General features: G+C 46.6%; 1 protein-coding gene across 2 annotated transcripts; it reads right to left on the reverse strand.

Annotated features, from left to right (window-relative positions):
• Nucleotides 1-9181: 9181 nt before the first annotated feature.
• NENF (neudesin neurotrophic factor) lies at nucleotides 9182-20802 on the reverse strand. 2 transcript variants are annotated; one of them, XM_075925164.1, is made up of 4 exons: nucleotides 20540-20802; nucleotides 11995-12055; nucleotides 10614-10717; nucleotides 9182-9650 (listed from the first exon to the last, which is right to left on the reverse strand). In XM_075925164.1, exons 1-4 carry the CDS (start codon nucleotides 20699-20701, stop codon nucleotides 9474-9476), a joined length of 504 nt encoding a protein of 167 aa, XP_075781279.1. In that variant the 5' UTR covers nucleotides 20702-20802; the 3' UTR covers nucleotides 9182-9473. The 2 variants fall into 2 exon arrangements, with proteins under 2 accessions (XP_075781279.1, XP_006126698.1); XM_006126636.4 differs by lacking the exon at nucleotides 20540-20802 and adding an exon at nucleotides 20241-20469.
• Nucleotides 20803-21462: the final 660 nt, after the last annotated feature.

A 21462-nucleotide genomic window follows, 5' to 3' on the forward strand; every position in this document is an offset into this window, starting at 1 on the left:
CTGCAGTTCCAGCACCTAGGCATAGAGTCAGCCAGAGAGTTTAGCTGACAGTATAAAGAAGAGGGGAATATTGGATTCAGACTGAAATAATCTAGTAAATTTCCACTTTACAATATGTGATCAAAGACTGATAACCATAGCTCCTATATTACAATTTCTCTGGATTTGTGGGCATTAGGAATTGAGGATATTAAGGAACCATCATGAATTAATTTTAAATAAATCCATGTAAACATATTACCAAAAAGTGCTATTTTGCTGAAACTCCTACAATAATAAGGAGGTAAGCCAGGTCTACACTACCCACTTATGGCAGTATAACTACTATCCCCTGAGTTGTGCATAAGCCATCCTCGTAAGTGACATACCCCATGCCAACCTTTGTGTTGATGTGGACAGTGCTGTTGGCAGGAAGATCACTTCGGCTGACATAATTAATCTATCTCCACTGAGTGGTGGCAGCTAAGTCAATGTGAGACCTCCCACCCAATGAATTAGATTTGTTCCACTAGAGAGAACTTACAGCAGTGCCACAGCAAACTCGAGTGTAGCCTTAGCCTAAATCTAATAAAAGACAATAAAATATAATATTTCCAAGAAAAATCTTTTGTTTTATAGCACAGGGCTGTGCATAACCATACTGCATTTAAGCACATTTCAGAGAAGTGAGCGTTTACGTAGCCACTGCAATCAAAGAGGACAAACATTAAGCCCCAGTCACTTCTCTGAGATGGAGAAACTATCAATAAAAAGTGTAATAGGAAGACTTAGTCATTGGGGCTACATCTACACTGCAGGGTTTTTGCGCAAGAAGTCTTTTGCGGAAGAGTTTTTGCAAAAAACTTCTAGCACAAAAGCACATCCACACCTCAAAGCACATCACTTTTGCAATACGGTTTTGCACAAAAGAGCATCCACGCTGCATGTATGTTCTTGCACAAGAAAGCTCTGATTGCCAGAGAATGGCCATCAGAGAACCTGTGCTTTTTCAGATAGACTCTATTTGTGCAAGAAACCCCTGTGGAGTGTCCACACATGCCTTTTTGTGCAACAGCTGGGGGGCAAAAAGGAGTTATGCCTCATAAGAGGAGGTTTACTTACACCAGAAAAAGGAAGAAGTTATGCCTTTGTGCAGTAACGATGGCTCTTCAAGGTATGCGTCTCCATGGGTGCTCCACTGTGGGTGTCGGGCTCACCCCGGCACCGCAGTACGGAGATGTTTTAGCCGTTGTTCGCCGGACCACGCATGCGCGGCAGCCATCTTGCAGTCTAGGGTAGAACACTGGTAAAACAATAGGTTCATTTACATGGAAGCTGGAGTTGACCTTGGGTAAGAACGTTGGTTATGGTCGCAGGATGACTGCTTGTGGCGTGAAAATCGTGTAAGGGGGTGATGCTGATAAAGCAGCCAGTTCCCCTATCCTGCGTGCAGATGTAATTGCCCGTAAGAACACAACGTTCATGGTGAGAGAGTTAAAAATTGGACATAGTCAATGGTTCGAAGGGTGGTCGCATCAGTGTATCTAGAACCAATTCAAAGTTCCAAGGATCAGGGGGCTGTTTGTGCTCTGGAAAGAGATTGTTTAGACCTTTGAGGAATCGTTTTGTAATGGGATGCGAGAAAATGGTATAGCCCTCGATCAGCTGTCTGAAGGCTGTGATGGCCACCAAGTGGACTTTCAGGGATGATAGGAAAAGCGTACTACACTTGAGGTGGAAAACGTAATCGAGAATGTAGTATAGCAGCACTCTATGAGGGTCCATATTCTTGTGTGCACACCATTCGGTGAACCTTTTCCATTTATGCAGTTAGGTATTCAGGTCGAAGTTTTCCTGCTATGTGGGAGCACGTGGTTGACCGCTTCTGAGGTCCCTAATCTTTCTTGTTGGCCAGTGTCAGGAACCAAGCAGATAGGGTGAGGTGATCCAGTTGCAGATGAAGTAGTTGCCCCCGTTTGTGTCAGAAGATCGGGCTGATGGGGAAAGTGATACGGGGATGAGACGACATATGGAGAAGGTAAGGGAACCACGTCTGGCGCGGTCAGAATGGAGCCACTAGGATTAGTGTTGCTCTGTCCGCTATTGCTTTCTCTAGGACCTTGTGTAGTAGGGGACTGGGTGGAAACGTGTAAAGGAGCTGACGGTCCCAGTGGAGGAGGAAGGCATCGCCCTTCGATGCTCAGCCTATGCCGGCTCTGGAGCAGTAATAGTCGCCACGCAGTACAATACGAAGTGCAAAGAAATCCATAGTTGGGTGGCCCCAGAGTTGGAATATGTTCTCTAAAACTTCAGGGTGTAGCTCCCATTCATGCTGCTGTGCAAAATGTCAGCTCAGTGTGTCTGCTGTGGTGTTGTCATCCCCCGGGAGATATGCTGTGGTAATTATGATGTTGTGGCATATACATCATTTCCAGAGATGCACGGCTTCTCTGCAGAGCGTATGGGAGCAGGCGCTGCCCTGTTTATGTAATAGACTGTTGTCATATTGTCCGTAAGAACTTGTACGTGCTGGTCGCGTATCCAGGGAAGAAAGTGGTTGCAAGCATTGTATACCACTCGTAATTCAAGAAGATTTATGTGACAGAGCGATTCTTGTGGCGACCAAAGGCCTTGTACCTATTTGTCATGCATGTGGGCTCCCCAGCCGAGAAGGGAGGCATCTGTGGTAACCTGGATGGTAGGCTGGGGGTCTGTGGAAAGGGATTCCCGCTAGCATATTGCGGGAGATAGTCCACCACTTCAGGGACTGTCTGACCATGTTTGGTACAGGAACCATTCTGTGCACGTTGCGTTTCCGAGGTGTGTAAATAGTCGATATCCATTGTTGCAGACATCTGAAATGGAGGCGTGCATGCGCAACAACAAATCGTGGCTGCCATATGCCCCATCAGTTGCAAACAGGTGAGAACCGGAACTGTGGGGCCTCGTAGTAAGGAAGTGAACCAGATCTTGGATCATGCTGAGTCTGGTTGTTGGGGAAGTAGGCGTGTGCCATCACCAAATCTAGACGAGCGCCTATAAAAATCTATAGTCTGTTGAGGAATGAGGGACAATCATTCTAACTGTCGAAAAGTAATCTTTTGTGGACACCACGACAGAAGCCTTGTGGAAGGAGCGAGCCCTGAGGAGGCAGTCGTCCAAGTAAGGGAAGATTATAGTTCCCAGGCATCACAGAAAGGCCACCATGACCACAACTGTCTTGGAGAACACCCTTGGTGCTGACAAAAGACCAAACAGCAGAACTTTGTATTGGTAGGGTTCAGAACCTACGAGGTAGCGAAGAAACCACTTGTGGGCAGGGTGGACTGTGACGTGGAAATAAGCATCTTGCAAAATCGAGGGATGCAAACCAGTCTTCTTGCTGCAATGCTGGTATGAGAGTTACCATTTTGAACTGTTGCCTCTGTACGTATTGGTTGAGGCCGCGGAGGTCTAATATAGGTCTCCAGCCACCAGACTTTTTCTGTGTTAGAAAACAGCGGGAGTAAAATCCCCTGCCGTGGAAGGGTAAAGGCACCCTCTCTATAGCGCCGATGCTGAGGAGATAAACAAGAGGTGGACTGAGGAGGAGCTCATGAGATGGGTCCCCGAAAAGGGATGGGGAGGGAGGGATGGTAGGCGGATGGGATGTGAAGGGAATTACGTAGCCCATTGTTATGAGCTGCGTGACCCATTTGTCTGTTATTGCAGCTCAGCGATGTTGGAAGGGCTGGAGGCGGTGGTGAAAAAGAACGGTGTTGGCATTTGCAGCAGAAAGAGTTGGAATAGTCTGCAAATCCTTGAGCAACACGTCAAACTTGCTGCTTGGATTGTGGCTGAGTTGTAGGTCTGGGAGTCTGTGGACATCATTTTTGAGGATGTTGCTTAGAGCATTGTTGTTTATATTATGTCTGCGCAAAGGGGGACGGGGCGGTCTCTGTTTCTGATAAAGTGTATACTTCTTGTGGCGGTATGGCAGAGTATACATGCCTAAGGTTCTCAGGGTTGTACGTGAGTCCTTACCAGAATGGAGAAGTTGATCTGTTTTCTCTGCAACTAACCCAAGTGTCAAAAGGCAAATCTTCAACTTTAGATTGAAGTTCCCTGGGGACTGCCGACATATGGAGCCACGAAGCCCTGCGCATAACAATAGATGTTGCCGTCATTCTAGCTGCTGCGTCCACTGTATTGAGGGCTATGTTCAGTGCCGAACAGGAAGCCACGTAGCCCTCCTGGATAATGGCCTTGAGCAGCTGGCATTTTGTGTCTGGCAGGTGTTCAAGCAGCTGGACTAACTTCGCATAGTTGTCGAAGTTATGGTTGGCCAGCAACGCAGAGTAATTGGCCATTCAGAGGATGGAGGTGGCTGAAGAGTCAACTTTGAGCATGAGCAGGTCAAGGCGTTTATTATCCTTGTCTCCAGTAGTTGCCTTGTATTGTGGAGCTTTGGTGTGTTGTTGCGCTGTGTCCACCACCACCGAGTTCGGTTGGGGATGGGTGAACAGGTATTCCATCTCTGTGGCTCGGACATAATATTTCTTATCGGCCTTTTTATTCATTGGTGGGGCCGTGGCAGGTGTTTGCCAGATGGCATTGGCAATTTCGAATATAGCCTCATCCAGAGGCAATGTGACTTTAGAAGCATGGGAAAGAGGATACAGGTGTTGTTTCTGTTGGACTTCTGTGAGCTTCACGCTCTGCGTATCCGCTACCTGGCAGAAAAGGTCCTGGAACTCCTTCAGGTCATCGGAGGGTGACATATCTCCAGTGAGGATGACATCGTCTGGAGAAGAGGAAGCCACATCTGTGGGAGAGAATTGTTGTGGTGCCTCTACTTTGGGGACCTGTGGTAGTTCCGCTATGGGCTGTTGCATGGGAGGTAAGTCGCCAAATGGAGTAGGTGGTCTGGGTGCCGCTGAAGTAGAGGTTCTACTCCTGCCATGAGTGAGACGTGATGGAGCTGGCAACGGTGATGAACGAATCAAACAGGAATAGTGGTCTCGGTGGTCGTGATGTAGGTGCCAGCGGTCATCATATCTAGAATAATATGAGCGCCTGTAGTCGTCCCTGTATCTGGAATCCCGAGAATAGGAGGGGGAATCTCCGTGACTGGCACCTGCGATGAGAGCAGCAGTGAGACTGTGATCAATAGCGTCTGTAATAACCGTGTCTTGATGTGGAGAGATACTGTGTCTCGGTCGCTGGTGGTGCCGAGATAGAGAAGGCAGTTCTGCCGAAATGGAGAAGGCAGCTCTGGGGAAAATGTTGTCGGTCCTGGGCTTACTGGTGGTTGCCCACTCATTGAGGAGGGGGACGCCTGCATCAGGGGTGTGGGTGGAGAAGCGCTCGGTGTGGAGATCCTCCGGGAATATGATGGAGTCGGCAAGTGTCTCGTGTCAAAGTCAGACACAGGACGCACAGATTTGTCAGACTGCTCTGTTTATTAGCAAAGTCACTATGCTAATACATTTTTCTGGGTGTAAATACAGGCAGTCCCCGGGTTACGTACAAGATAGGGACTGCAGGTTTGTTCTTAAGTTGAATCTGTATGTAAGTCGGAACTGGCGTCCAGATTCAGCCGCTGCTGAAACTGACCGCCAGTTCTGACTTGGGGTTCTTAAGTTGAATCTGTATGCAAGTCAGAACTGGCGGTCAGTTTCAGCAGCGGCTGAATCTGGACGCCAGTTCCGACTTACATACAGATTCAACTTAAGAACCCCAAGTCAGCTGCTGCTGAAACTGATCAGCAGCTGATTCCAGGAAGCCCGGGGCAGAGCAACTGTGCCTCGGGCTTCCTGTAGTCAGCGCTGGTCAGTTTCAGCAACAGCTGACTTGGGGACGTCTGGGGCAGAGCAGCTGGGGTGCTGCTGGGTTGCTCCAGTAGCACCGCTCCTCGGCGCTACTGGACCAACCCTGCAGCACCCCAGCTGCTCTGCCCCAGGAGTCCTGATTCAGCCGCTGCTGAAACTGACCAGAAGCGGCTGAATCAGGACGCCTGGGGCAGAGCAGTTGGCGTGCTGCCGGGTTGGTCCAGTAGTGCCCAGAGCGGCGCTGCAGCACCAACCGGCAGCGCCCCAGCTGCTCTGCCCCAGGGTCCACAACAAAAGCCTGGTCTGCTGGGGGGGGCACACTAGCTGCGCCCCCCCCAGCAGACCAGGGACACAGGGAGCAAAGTGGCAGTGGGGGGTGCCTCGCCTCTGAGGCTTTGCTCTGGCGCCGGACCGCTTTGCTCCCGGTGCCCCTGGTTTGCTGGAGACAGTCCCCAGCAGACCAGGGGCACCGGGAGCAAACCTGCAGCTGCGGCGGGGTCCCCGCGCTTCTGAGGCTTTGCCAGAGGTCTTCAGCAGACCAGGGACACCGCGAGCAAACCCGCAGCAGCGGCGGGGTCCCCCGCTCTGGCAAAGCCTCAGAAGCACGGGAACCTGCCGCTGCTGTGGGTTTGCTCCCGATGCCCCTGGTCTGCTGGAGATGGTCCCCAGCAGACCAGGGGCACCGGGAGCAGCTTTTCTCGCTGCCTGTGAGCTCCGGGGCGAGAAAGCCCCGTTCATAAGTGCGGATCCGACGTAAGTCGGGGACTGCCTGTACCATACAAGGCTCAAATCCCTTTGATTTATATAGTCAAAAGAAAGCCAAATTAACAAGATTAAAAAGTGGAAAAACTTCACATGATTAGTATGAGACTAGTCAAGTACAGGCAGTCCCCGGGTTACGTACAAGATAGGGACTGTAGGTTTGTTCTTAAGTTGAATCTGTATGTAAGTCGGAACTGGCGTCCAGATTCAGCCGCTGCTGAAACTGATCAGTTTCAACAGCGGCTGAATCTGGACGCCAGTTCTGACTTACATACAGATTCAACTTAAGAACCCCAGGCATCCCCAAGTCAGCTGCTTCTGAAACTGATCAGCGGCTGATTCCAGGAAGCCCAGGGCAGGGGCTTCCTGTAGTCAGCCACTGGTCAGTTTCAGCAGCGGCTGACTTGGGGACGCCTGGGGCAGAGCAGCTGGGGTGCTTCCCGGTTGGTCCAGTAGCACCCAGAGCAGTGCTACGGGACCAACTGGCAGCGCCCCAGCTGCTGTACCACAGGTGTCCGGAGCAAAGCCGCGGAGCACGGGGGCAGCGGGACAGCCCAGACGCGCCGTGGCTGTCCTGCTGCCCTCGGGCTCCGTGGCTTTGCTCTGCTTTGCTCCCCGTCCCCCTGGTCTGCAGACCAGGGGGGCGGGGAGCAAAGCAGTGGAACACGTGGGCAGCGGACAGCCCAGAGGTGTCTGGGCTGTCCGCTGCCCGCGTGCTCCGCGGCTTGGCTCTGCTTTGCCCCCCGTCCCCCGGTCTGCAGGCCAGGGGAATGGGGGGCAAAGTAGAGCCAAGCTGCAGAGCACGCGGCCAGCTGACAGCCCAGACACATCTAGGCTGTCAGCTGACCGCGCGCTCCGCAGCTTCGCTCTGCTTTGCCCCCCCCGTCCTCCTGGTCTGCAGACCAGGGGGACGGGGGGAGGGGGGGAAGCAGAGCCAAGCCGTGGAGTGCGTGGGCAGAGGACAGCCCTGTCCGCTGCCCGCGTGTTCCGCCGCTTTGCTTCCTCTCCCTGGTCTGCTGGAGACCAGGGAGGGGAAGGGCCCCGTTCGTAACTGCGGATCCGACATAAGTCGGATCCGCGTAACTAGGGGACTGCCTGTATCTTCATTTCCACGTCAATCACATAGCAATCTCCTGTCTATATCTCCCTGGTTACCTCAATTACTTTCTGCCTAACACCTACTGTTCCTTTTCCTGTTATCCCAGGCACACCTGGCTTCATTCTGATCTGCATGCTTACAAACAGAATCTTCTCTTTCCTGTTCAGAGACAAACAGTATTCCTTCAACTTATTCAATTATTACAGTATAATTAATCTCTCTTACACTCAGCAGTGCCAGCAGTTCTGGTGCCGCGTGTGAGGACGCAGTGAGAAGGTGTGGTCGGGATGTCGGTGCCAACTGTGTTGCTTGTAGTGGTGGTGGTGCACGTTCTGGCAGTGTGGCCATCGGTGCCTACACAGAACTCTTGTGCCGTGCCATCAATTTCCCTGGTGCCGAGCCGCCGGGCACTGCGTGCCCTATCGTAGTCAGTGCCGATGTGGGAATCAGGTGCCGGAGGTGCTGGGGCCACCCGCGCCGACTTCAGTCCCAGGGGCTTCGGTGCCGAGGTCAGCTTCAGTGCCACGTGCGCCATTGAGCTCGGTGCCAATATACTTCAGACCGGCTTGTCTTTATGCTGCTTTCGAGCTGCCACATTGTAAGAGGTACTCGGCTTGTCTCCAGAGCTCAGCCTCATCGCTGGCAAGGAACACGATGGGGAACGACTTATTCAAGAGCTCGTTGCCACGGGGGAGGGCTGACGAGAATCCACTGCTTGTTCTTTGGCCCGTCTGTGGCTGGAGTGCCTTATCAAATAAGAGCATCTTAAGGTGCATTTCACAGTCACGCTGTGCTCTCGCCATCAGCTGTGAACAATGCTGACATTTTTGGGGAATGTGGCCTTACCCAAGGCACTTGATGCAGGAAGAGTGCCTGTCTGAGGCGACACAGAGCCCCAGCATGTTAGGCACTTTGAAGCCTGGTGAGCAGGGCATGGTTTCAAACAAAAACCAATAAAATCTTTTTTTTTTTAAACCAATTAACTAGCCACTATAGAATGATGAAGAACTAACTAACGAACTATGTACAGACTCTCCTCTCTGAATCCTGACAGGATGGTCGTGAGAGGGAGCTAATTCCCTGTCTGCGCCCGAAGATGGTTAGAAGGAACTGGCAGGGCCGGACCACGTGAGCAGAAATGGTGTGAAAAGCTGCGCATGCACGGTCTGCTGAACAACGGCTAAAACATCTCCAAACTGTGAGCCAGGACGAGCCTGACACCCACAGTGGAGCACCCACAGGGACACTACCTGAAGAAGAACTTTCTGTTCTGCTGTTTTAGTGTGGATTTACTTGCGCAAAAGTGCATTTGAGGTGTGGACGCGCCAGAGGTTTTTGCAAAAGTTGTCTTCCAGTGTAGACATAGCCTGAGAAGTGAAGCAAGATAGTTTGTAGCAGAAAAGGAAGCAGATTCCAGAAATGGTAAAAGCCTTCGTCTCACGATTCAGGTGTTAAAGGACACTGTCTCCCCTTTAGGGAATGACTATTTATCTATCCAATGTTTCTTTTTTAATATAAAAAGAGAAAGATATTGACATGAGAATTTTATTGAAATAATTCCCCCATGGGGTGCACACTACAAATACGTGCTACTGATTAATTTTATTTGGTGCACTACTTGAAGGACTTCGCTACAGTGCACTACTTGAAGGACTTCGCTACAGTAGTAATCAACCAACATCCATGTAGCTAGGAAGGGGTAATAAAAATACAAAAGATACTTAATTCATATAAAGTGATCTTCTGCCTTAGAAACAGTGTTTTCAAGTCATACAATATTCCACAATGTTCATCTGAGGATTTTCAGAATGCTAAATCCTTCATCAAAATTCATCTCTAATGCTGAAATGTGGCTGATCTTCAGGTTTGAAGTTCTGATTGGGGCTGCCATCCTCATTCAGAATTCTTTCAGAAGTATAGCCAACAATAGGGTATTTGGCTTTGTACACATCATTGAAGATATCATCCAGGGATTTTAACTCTTCTTCAGAGAGTCCTGTCTAAATGAAATATGGTCAAGAAAAAAGGCAGGTATTTACATAGGTCTTTATTTATGTTGATTATCCTAGCCTGAAGCCAGCCTTCAGATTACATAATTGGCTTAGCATAGAATCTTTCATCTGTAGGTCACTGATTTAATTCAGTCCAGCAGTAATAAAGCCTGACATCCTCAGAGTTGTTGGCTTCAATTAATTTCCCAGGGAAAAGGTGCCTACATCCGAAAGCACCATCACAGTCGGCATTATTGGGATACAGAGCAGACATACCAAGGACTGAACTGATCAAGGAAACGGAATTCCACATCCTTAGATGCTGTTCCACTAAACAGCTAAAACTTAAAAAACAAACAAACAGTCTGGCAGCACTATGTAGAATTTGGTGTTCGTACTCTTCCTTTCCTAGAGGAAACTAATGGTTCTTATCAGCCTCTTTTAACTATTTAGTCTTTAAGGTGCTATTAAGACTATTTGTTGTTTTTTATGTTTTTCCTGTTACAGACTGGCTCGGCTAACCCTTTGAGACGTATCTATCCAATGACCTCTTCCCCCCCCCCCCCGGCGTCCTTCCCTTATTTATTCTTGTATCTGGACTTCCAATACTCCAGTCATCTGAAGAACTGGGCTGTGCCCATGAAAGCTCATGATATCATCTGCATGTTTTGTTAGTCTTTAAAGTGCTACTAAACTATTTGTTGTTGTTTAAGTTTTTCCGGTTACAGACTAACTTGGCTACCCCTCTGAAATCACTAAATATCTGTTAAGTTATGTTGATAGGGCAGCTCAGCAGCTGCCCTAGTTGTGTTGGTTCTACTGACAGAGAACTCCTCCCTATCAGGCTCTCTGGAAGCTTCTACCAATCCTGAATTCACTCTTAAAAAAATAAAGCATAATTAAGATTGTAAAAAGCCAACCAAAAGACTAATTTTGCAAAGCAGGAATGAAACAAACAAATCCATTTCTTACTATGTCATGTGAGAGATCTTCTGGGTCTAGTGACATCTTTGCAACCCCTCTTGTTGAGTCCTTCCCAACGAGGGCATTGTATGGGGCACCTTTCCCATAAAATTCTGTTCAAGAAAAGGAAATCTAGTAACACTCAAATTACCAACAGTGAAAACAATTAGTCAGATTAAGCATCTGCTTAAAACAGCATGAAATGAGCCCATCATAACCCAAAATGAGCCAAAACCAAAGGACTCATATCCGAGCCCTTTTCCTCCCAAAGTTTCAGCGAAGTCTCAAGACAAACTTTAGGTTCCTCCTTAACTGTGCCATGGTGTACAGAAAAGATTCACCCAATGCTTAAAAGAGGTGTGTGTGTGTGTGGCGGCAAAGGGGGTGGGGGAGGCGGGGAGAGGGAGTAGACCGCAGTTTTAAAAACCTTTACATTTGACCTCAAGTTAGTATTGCTCTCTTATTTCTCTAGTATTCAGAGAGCTTTGTTTATATCCATTTAAGAGGAAAGGCCTCCATCCTTAAAAAAAAGTTTATAAACTGTAAAGCCTTGTCTAAATTAGTATTTGAAAAGTGTTGCCCAGTATGAGAATGTTTGTTTGCTAGCATAAATCATAGACTTGTGTAGACAAATCAGTGCGCCTTTAAAATTTCGTTTGACCAATTTAATGCATATTAATTTACTTGCACGAGGTCTCCAACCAGTTCTGAAGCCACTATAGTGGCTACTGTGATAATGAACTAGCCACACTCAACCGGCCAACCAGCCACTAGTGGCTAGCATGTTGGACACCTCGACACTGAACTATTAACATGTCAGCTAACCGTTTCTGAATCCTACTCTAGACAAGGGTAAAGAACAGAGATTTACATCCTGGAACAAATGTTTGAGGGATGTTAACATATTTTTAAAGGCCAGTGTGAACCACCTCGTGTTAATTAGCAATCAGTTAACTGAAGGTAAAAAGGTAATGGGTAAATATCCTCTAACTCAAGACTTTTCAACACTGCCAAAAAAGGAGTATTTTTACCTCCAGGAAAATCTCACTATAAAATATAATGGAGACAAGGTGTTGTAAATTTTACCACAAGGCAGTCAACACTATAACCTACACCAATTTACAGTAAAAACTATAGTGGCTTGTCTCCATTAGGGATTTATAGAAGGATAATTAGTGTGCGTTAGTTCTCTCATTGTAAACCTATTTACCATTTTCTTTTTTGGTAGTGAAGACATAAGGTAGACAGTCACTAGGGTTTACTTTTACTAGTTAACATGGCCTAAAATGGCAACTGCCTGTCTTTATTAGAATTGTAAAACAGGCTAGATAGGATAATGTGAAGGGGGGAAAAAGAGCGGTGAGAACCCTGTGGGAAGAAGCCAACTCACCTTTTCCAGAAGTAACATCAAATACTACTCCTTTCACTGCCATGTAAATAGGCTGGTCCTCCTGCAAAAGAGAAAGAAGCCAGCATGTGTTGAAAACAAAGCCAGTAAGGCTACGTCTACGTTGGCATGATTTTGCGCAAATACTCTTTAATGCAAGAGTTTCTGCGTTAGAGTATTTGCGCAAGAGAGCATCTACACTGGCATGTGCTTTTGCGCAAAAGCATCCGTGCCAGAATAGACGCTCCCTTGCGCAAGAAAGCTCCGATGGCCATTTTAACCATCGGGCTTTCTTGCACAAGAAATTCATGTTGCCGGTCTATACTGGCCATTTGTGCAAGAACAGTTGCACAAGAGGGCTTATTCCTGAGTGGGAGCATCACAGTTCTTGCGCAAGAAGCACTGATTTCATACATTACAACATCAGTGTTCTTATGCAAGAACTCCCCGCCAGTGTAGACAGGCAGCATGTTTTTGTGCAAAAGTGGCCGTTTTTGTGCAAAATCATGCCAATGCAGACCTAGCCCAAGTGTATAACACACAGAGGAGAGAATGAACCCTTACTGTGTGTTCTCTAGCAACTGAGACCATGATCAATGCACACAAGATTCATAGCGTGGAGTTTTCATTCAGCCCCCAAATCAATTGCATGCTGAAAAAAAATGAATAAAGATTCCTTTGTGGGTCTCTGGCAGTAAGTCACTGTTTTTTTTATACCTTGCCATTATGGCTGCTATCAGCTTCCAAACAGTCATGCATCTTGTCAGCTCCAGCCATTAAACTCTAAAAAGACCATATTCTGAGCCATAAAGCAGGGATGGGGGAAGAACACACTGCAAGGTCAGTATACAAAAAAATAATCAGTATTCAAGATGTATCCAGTCATCTAGTATCTAGCTGTGATGCCAAGTTTGAGTGTCTGCATTCTGAATACCGTGTTGTACATGGAGAGAATGTAGACTCCTGTTCTCAGTTCTAGAGCTTGTTTTCACTATTAAGATACCAAACACTACATAACATTAGAATGGCCGTACTGGATCATACCAAAAGTCCATCCAGCCCAGTACCCTGTCTGCTGACAGTGGCCAATGCCAGGTGCCCCAGAGGGAGTGAATCAAACAAGTAATGATAAAACAATCTCTCACCTGCCATTCATCTCCACCCTCTGACAAACAGAGGCTGAGGACACCATTCCTTACCCATACTGGCTAATAGCCATTTATGGATTTAACCTCCATGAATTTATCTAGTTCTCTTTTAAACCCTGTTATAGTCCTAGCATTCACAGCCTCCTCAGGCAAGGAGTTCCACAGATTGGCTATGCGCTGTGTAAAGAAGAACTTCCTTTTATTTGTTTTAAACTTGCTGCCCATTAATTTCATTTGGTGTCCCCTAGTTCTTAAATTATGGGAACAAGTAAATAACTTTTCCTTATTCACTTTCTCCACACCACTCATGATTTTATATACCTCTATCATATTCCCCCCTTAGTATCCTCTTTTCCAAGCTGAAAAGTCCCAGTATCTTTAATCTTGCCTCATAGGGGACCCGTTCCAAACCCCTAATCATTATAGTTGCCCTTCTCTGAACCTTTTCTAATTCCAATATATCTTTTTTGAGATGAGGAGACCATCACAGTATTCCAGATGTGGGTGTATCATGGATTTATATAAGGGCAATAAGATATTCTCAGTTTTATTTTCTATCCCTTTAAGGATTCCTTTTTTGACTGCCAGTGCACACTACGTGGATGTCTTCAGAGAACTATACATGATGACTCAGAGATCTCTTTCTTGATTAGTTGTAGCTAAATTAATCCTCCTCCCCCATCATATTATATGTATAGTTGAGGTTATTTTTCCCCAATGTGCCTTACTTTACATTTATCCATATTAAACTTCATTTGCTATTTTGTTGCCTAGTCACTTAGTTTGGTGAGATCTTTTTGAAGTTCTTCACAGTCTGCTTTGGTCTTAACTATCTTGAGCAGTTTAGTATCATCTGCAAAATTTGCTACCTCACTGTTAACCCTTTTCCCAGATCATTTATGAATATGTTGAATAGGATTGGTCCTAGGACTGACCCTTGGGGAACACCACTAGTTACCCCTCTTCATTCTGAAAATTTTACCATTTATTCCTACCCTTTGTTTCCTGTCTTTTAACCAGTTTTCAGTCCATGAAAGGATCTTCCCTCTTATCCCATGACAACTTAATTTACATAAGAGCCTTTGGTGAGGGACCTTGTCAAAGGTTTTCTGGAAATCTAAGGACACTATATCTACTAGATCCCCCTTGTCCACATGTTTGTTGACCCCTTCAAAGAACTCTAATAGATTAGTAAGACATGATTTCCCTTTACAGAAACCATGTTGACTTTTGCCCAACAAATTATGTTCTTCTGTGTGTCTGACAATTGTATTCTTTACTATTGTTTCAACTAATTTGCCCGGTACTGACGTTAGACTTACCAGTCTAATTGCCGGGATCACCTCTAGAGCCCTTTTTAAAATATTGGTGGTACATTGGGTACAGAAACTGATTTAAAGGATAGGTTACAAACCATAGTTAATAGTTCCGCAATTTCACATTTGAGTTCCTTCATAACTCTTGGGTGAATGCCATCTGGTCCTGGTGACTTGTTACTGTTAAGTTTATCAATTAATTCCAAAACCTCCTCTAATGACACTTCAATGTGAGACAAGTCCTCAAATTTGTCACCTACAAAGGATGGGTCAAGTTTGGGAATCTCCCTAATATCCTCAGCCGTGAAGACTGAAGCAAAGAATTCATTTAGTTTCTCCACAACGACTTTACCATCTTTGAGTGCTCCTTTTGCATCTCAATCGTCCAGAGGCCCCACTGGTTGCTTAGCAGGCTTCCTGCTTCTGATGCATTTGAAAAACATTTTGTTATTACCTTTGGAGTTTTGGGCTAGCTGTTCTTCAAACTCCTTTTTAGCTTTTCTTATTACATTTTTACACTTAATTTGGCAGTGTTTATGCTCATTATTATTTACCTCACTAGAATTTGACTTCCACTTTTTAAAGGTTGTCTTTTTATCTCTCACAGCTTCTTTTACATGGTGGTTAAGCCACAGTGGCTCTTTTTCAGTTCTTCTGTGTTTTTTAATTTGGGGTATACATTTAAGTTGGGCCTCTATTATGGTGTCTTTGAAAAGTGTCCGTGCAGTTTGCAGGGATTTTACTTTAGTCACCGTGCCTTTTAATTTCTGTTTAACTAACCTCCTCATTTTTGCATAGTTCCCCTTTTTGAAATTAAATGCCACAGTGTTGGGCTGCTGAGGTGTTCTTCCCACCACAGGAATGTTAAATGTTATTATATTACGGTCACTATTTCCAAGCAGTCCTGTGATAGTTACCTCTTGGACCAGATCCTGCATGCCACTCAGGACTAAACCGAGAATTGCCTTTCCCCTCATGGGTTCCTGTACCAGCTGCTCCAAGAAGCAGTCGTTTAAAGTATCAAGAAATTTTGTCTCTGCATCTCATCCTGAGGGAACGTGTACCCAGTCAATATGGGGATAGTTGAAACCCCCCACTATTATTGAAACGAAAGACAGGGCTATGCAGCATTTTAAAGACTAACAAGAGGGTTTATTAGGTGATGAGCTTTTGTGGGCCAGACCCACTTCCTCAGATCAAGTTGAGGAAGTGGGTCTGGCCCACGAAAGCTCATTACCTAATAAACCATTTTGTTAGTCTTCAAAGTGCTGCATAGTCCTGTCTCTTGTTTCAGCAAGACCAGACTAACATGGCTACATCTCTATTTACCAGGGCTCGACAACCCGGAAGAGCCGGGTTCAGGCAATCTGCGCATGCGCAGATCGCCAGACAGTGTGGCTGGCGAGCAGGGCTCGCCGCAGTTCGGCAAGCCCTGTCTATTACTATTCCACTATTATGGAGTTCTTTATTTTGATAGCCTCTCTGATCTCCCTTAGCATTTCATAGTCACTATCACTGTCCTGGTCAGGTGGTCGATATTAGATCCCTACTGTTATATTCTTATTACAGCAGGGAATTACTAACCATAGCGATTCTATGGAACATGTTGAGTTAAGATTTTTACTCCATTTGATTCTAAATTTTCTTTCACATAGTGTACCACTCCCCCACCCACACAACCAGTTCTGTCCTTCCAATATATTTTGTATCCCGGAATGATTTTCCCCCATTGATTATCCTCACTCCACCAGGTTTCTGTGATGCCTATTATATCAGTATCCTCCTTTAACTCGAGGCACTCTAGTTCACCCATCTTATTTTTTAGACTTCTAACATTTGTGTACAAGCACTTTAAAAACTCATCACCGTTTAACTCATCATGGCTACAACTGTCTGCCCTTTTCTGAGGGGTCAGATTCTTTTTTATGTGAATGTTTTTCATCTGATCTGGCCCATACTTTATCCTCTTCCATCCTCTCCTCCTGACTAAAACCTAGAGAATCTCTATCAATAGACTCTCCTCTAAGAGACGTCTCTGTCCGATCCACATGCTCCTCCGTACCAATTGGCTTTCCCCCATCTCTTAGTTTAAAAACTGCTCTGCAACCTTTTTAATGTCAAGTGCCAGCAGTCTGGATCCACTATGGTTTAGGTAGAGCCCATCTTTCCTGTATAGGCTCCCCCTATCCCAAAAGTTTCCCCAGTTCTTTATAGAGCTAAACCCCTTCTCCATACACCATCATCTCATCCATGCATTGAGACTCTGAAGCTCTGCCTGCCTGCCTGGCCCTGCGCGTGGAACTGGAAGCATTTCTGAGAATGCTACCATAGAGGTCCTGGATTTCAGTCTCTTTTCTAGCAGCCTAAATTTGGCCTCCAGGATGTCTTGGCTACCCTTCCCTAGGTCACTGGTACCTACATGTACCACGACAAGCAGCTCCTACCCAGCACTACACATAAGCCTATCTAGATACCTCGATCCACCTACAGGAATAGGTATTTTAAAGCCCTGTCTATTTCTATGCTGCATTAGTCTGTCTCTTCCGTGATGATCCGTGACATTTCTGGAATAAACACTGGTACCTGAAATAGTCCATGAGAATATGGATTTTATCCCAGAAAATGATGAATGTTGAAGAAACATTTCTATTTGGAATCTAGTAACCAGACAATACACTTCCTCATTCTGAGCCCTTTCTCAAGTCAGTCAATACTTATTTGTTCCAAGATGATTAAATAAATCATTCTGGAGGTGGATGTTATGGGAGAGGAAGGAGTGTATGACAGATGGTATTCTGCTTTGATCAAGAGTATAACAGATAAAGCAAACCCATGCACACAATCTGACCTTCTGATGGTCACAGAGCAGGTCCTTTTGACCACGGCTTCACGCGCACATTGCCCATTCTGCCACACAAAGGCCCCTCACAGAAAATGTAGGCCGCTGACACACAGTGAGAAAGCATAAATTGTAAGTGCACAATGCAGCTTTCAGTGAATGGAATTTAACCTTGTAGGCATCTAAGAACAGGGAAGTGAGCATGAAAAGATAGAGCACAGCTGCAAGAGAGCACAGCTGCAAGAGATAAATAAGACTCTCTTGACCAGTCCTTGAAGGTAGGGAGGTAGGCATAGGGAGATAAGATGCAACTGCCATGCACACTGACCATACCCACACCCGGCACTGTTCACGGGGCAATCAGGCAGGCATCATGAAAAATCCTATAAGGCAATATTGCATATTACCTCATTACCAGCCTATCAGGCCAGGCCAGGGAACAGATCCTAATTAGGTACCGGATATCAGGTTATGTTATAAAAGACCCTCGACCCCTCTGTTCAGGGAGGTTGTGTATTGAGGGCATGTGTCTTTTTGCCCGGATGAAGGATTGATCACACTGAGGCTGCCTCCCCACCCCAAGTCAAAAATAAGGGTGCACAAGTTCTGAGCATGCTCCGAGTTCTAGTGTGTCTTTACGCTATTATTGTTGCTGGATTTGTAAGTATTGCTTAAATATATTAGTTACTGGTTTCATTAATAGTTGAATTGTGTTAATTTCACTGTGTAGTTCTGTAGAGTGCAATTGAGTTCTATTAACCACACTGTGTAAATTGTATAATCTTGTGTTGTGTAGTGGTGTTGTATTTAGGCCAAGTATAAGTGTTAGAAATAGAAACCCAGGAGTTGTTAAGTTGTAGAGGTAGATTAATGACTAACTCCACCAGCTGCCTAAAATAACCATAGAGGGGCTAGCTGTGGACGGAGTCATTATATTGGCTTTGTTTTTGTATTTTTTCCTTGCATGCTGCACTGCCTTAAGCGAATCAGAGATAGTGATTTAATATAATTGAATTATAATCAAAGTTTGTAATTAGTTAAGTACAGTTTGGTTCAGTTTTTCCCTCCTGTAAAAGCACTAGGCAATTACTTGTTTAAAAAACTCATTTAAAGTCACTTGGTTTTAATAAAAGAATAGTTTTGCTTAATAAAAATAATTTGTTTCACCATCATGCAGAAGTTTTCACTGAGTAGTTGGCTTTAGCCCCTGGGGGCTCCCACCACATCACCGAACCAAGTTGCGACACTGATGGCACCTGTTGCTCAATAAACCATTGATTTCACTTTGTTTTCCCTTCAGAGCCTATTTTCTCTGTTAATGAGTGTTTTCTTAGTTTCTGGATACAACCCCAAGGAGGCCAATTAGCAAGCTCTTCAGAGAAGAAATCTGTATAAATTTGGCAAAGGATTTTATCATGTTGAATGTTAGCTAAGGGCCCCCCCCCCCCATCATAAAAAGCTAGAGACTGAATTACTGTATTAATTCAACAATTTTTTAAAAATCTAAAATACTTGACTTACTGAGCTAGAAGAATACAGTGTTGGAATAAAATAACCATAGATGGGCTGGCTGTGGACGGAGTTTTTATCCTCATTATATTGGCTTTTTGTATTTTTGCATTAGAATCCAGTGACCTAAATGTCCTCTGACAGGCAAAGATTAGAGTATGACGTGGATACTTCATGTTATCCCCACACACCTCTGAAGGCTTTGGAATTAGCTCAATGAGAATAATTTTGTAAATAGGAGGAATTTTCTTTGAGGATCACCCCATTGGAGGGATCAACATATGTATGAAAGATCTATGTATTCTTAAGCCCTTGTGTAAATCTGCTCACCCTGAATGTTACAGTTGACACTGTACAGCACCCCAATTACTCAGAATTTCATTGCAGAAGTACAAAATTGAACTTGGGGCTACTTGCTCCAAAAATCATAGATCTTTACCTTTTATCTAATATAATAATCTCAATAAATTGTTAAAGTATGGAGCCTATGACACATAGTTGAGTAGTTTTATTGTTACCTAGTAAAGAGCAGTGAAGTGTACACACGTGTGCGTGTTCCTTTAAAAAACATGTCATATTGGCCTCTGCAAATTAATCCTAAGAGCCCGCTATGCCCATCATCCCAGAATGTGCAAAAATTTAACTCAAGTATTGCCCCAAAGCCTTAGTTTGAGGTTTGTACTGCTTTAAATTCTTGTGGACCACCCTGCCAGGTGATGCAGGCCAAATCTCAATTAGCACAACTCAGTCTGCTAATGCCACCGTTCTCTAATGTGGGTGCACTTAGCACCTTTTTTATCTGCTTCAGCCACTGCTCTGAACATAGTGGCTATGTCTACACTGGCATGATCTCGTGCAAAAACTCTTCCAGAAGAGACTGTCTACACTGGCACGTGCGTTTGCGCAAGAGCATCCATGCCAGTGTAGACGCTCTCTTGCGCAAGAAAGCTCTGATGGCCATTTTAACCATAGGGCTTTCTTGCGCAAGAAATTCATGTTGCCTGTCTACACTGGTCTCTTGCACAAGAACAGTTGCGCAAAAGAGCTTATTCCTGAGTGGGAGCATCAGAGTTCTTGCGCAAAAAGCACTGATTTCATACATTAGAACATCAGTTTACTTGCGCAAGAACTCACGGCCAGTGTAGACAGGCAGCAAGTTTTTGTGCAAAAGCGGCTGCTTTTGCACAAGATCGTGGCAATGTAGACACAGCCAAGTAGGTTTTGGTCCCCCTCCCCTCATAGTCACTGTAAATTGCACATATCATAAAGCTGCCTGGATACTGTCTCCATAACAAGTGAAGGCACCTGGGCTGAGGGGAGGAACAGGACAGGCTGTATCCTGTGCCACTAGGGCTGGTGGAAGCCAGGGAAGGTTTATGTTCTTCCACATGGCACCGAGTGGCAAGGAGCCGAGCTGAGGCGGAGCTGGAGCCTTACCCGAAAACGCCATGACTGGCAGCTGTTTGCCACTGCCACAGCGCTGCTTGCCCGAGCTGGTTTCTTGCCATTGCTGCCCATGTAGTCTCGCTAGCCCCCAGCAGCGTCTGGTCCGAGAGCGGCAGGGCGGGTCGGGCAGTTCAGCTGTGCAGTGACACTCGATCTCCGGGGACAAGAAAAGTGTGTGTGTGGGAGGGGGGGGGGGAGCAGGACTGGCAGCTACCGCCCCCGGGGCTGCTCCCTGGCGGGGGTGTCACACGGCCCGGCCCCGGCCCAGCGCAGCCCTTTCGCCGCCCTACCTCCTGCCCGCTGTATCGGGCCAGCTCCGACTTGGTGAAGAGCCGCACGGGGGCGGGAGCCGGGGCCGGTTTGAAGCGCGGCTGCTGCTGCTCCGCCAGAGTGGCTGCGGCCAGGGCCAGGGCCAGGGCCAGGGGGAGCAGCCGCCCGGGCCCACCAGCCATGGTGCTGTGCAGGAGGCCTAGCAGCTCCGGGGCGGGGCCACAGGCTTGCGGCCCGGGATACAGAGGCTGCGGGCTGGGATCGCCCCTAGGGAACCACCCTTCCTGTCTCACCTCATAAGCCGCCCTTAGCCCCGCCCCCCAACTACCTCAGCCCCCACAGCCCCTCCTCCCTCTGCCCCACAACAACCCCAGCTCCTGGCAAACCAAAACGCCCTCTGCCCCAGGCCTCCTCCCAAACAGGGGCGGCCAGGCGGGCTGCAGCAGCTGGCGTCCCAGGCAGAAGTCAATGGACAGATGTCATCGGGCGCCCCGTTGAAGGCAGCACCCTAGGCAGGCCGAGTCCGCCTATACTCACGGGCCGCCTCTGCTCCCAAACCATACTGATGTTGTTGCCAGATGGTTTCAACAATACCAGACACATTTGAGGTTACATCCCAAGCTACATCACATCTTATTTAGAAAATACTGGACATTTCTATTTTCTCAATTTGTTTCCCTAACAGAAAGCTCAAATACTGGACTGTCTGGTTCAAAACCGGACACCTGGCAGCCCTGCATCCCGACCCCCTTTGCCTCCTCTTGCACCACATAGCCCCAGCTCCATCCAAACCAGCCACCCCAACCACTCTCTCCTTCATTCACCCAGCACTTCCAACCATCTCACCCTTTCAGCTCCCTTTGCCCTGCACCAGCCCTGCAGCTCTTACCAAACCATCCCCCTCATCTCTTCCTGCCTCACACTGCCCCCAGATCACTCCCAC

This window comes from Pelodiscus sinensis, chromosome 3, assembly GCF_049634645.1.
Source record: "Pelodiscus sinensis isolate JC-2024 chromosome 3, ASM4963464v1, whole genome shotgun sequence".
NCBI classification, from domain to species: domain Eukaryota; kingdom Metazoa; phylum Chordata; order Testudines; family Trionychidae; genus Pelodiscus; species Pelodiscus sinensis.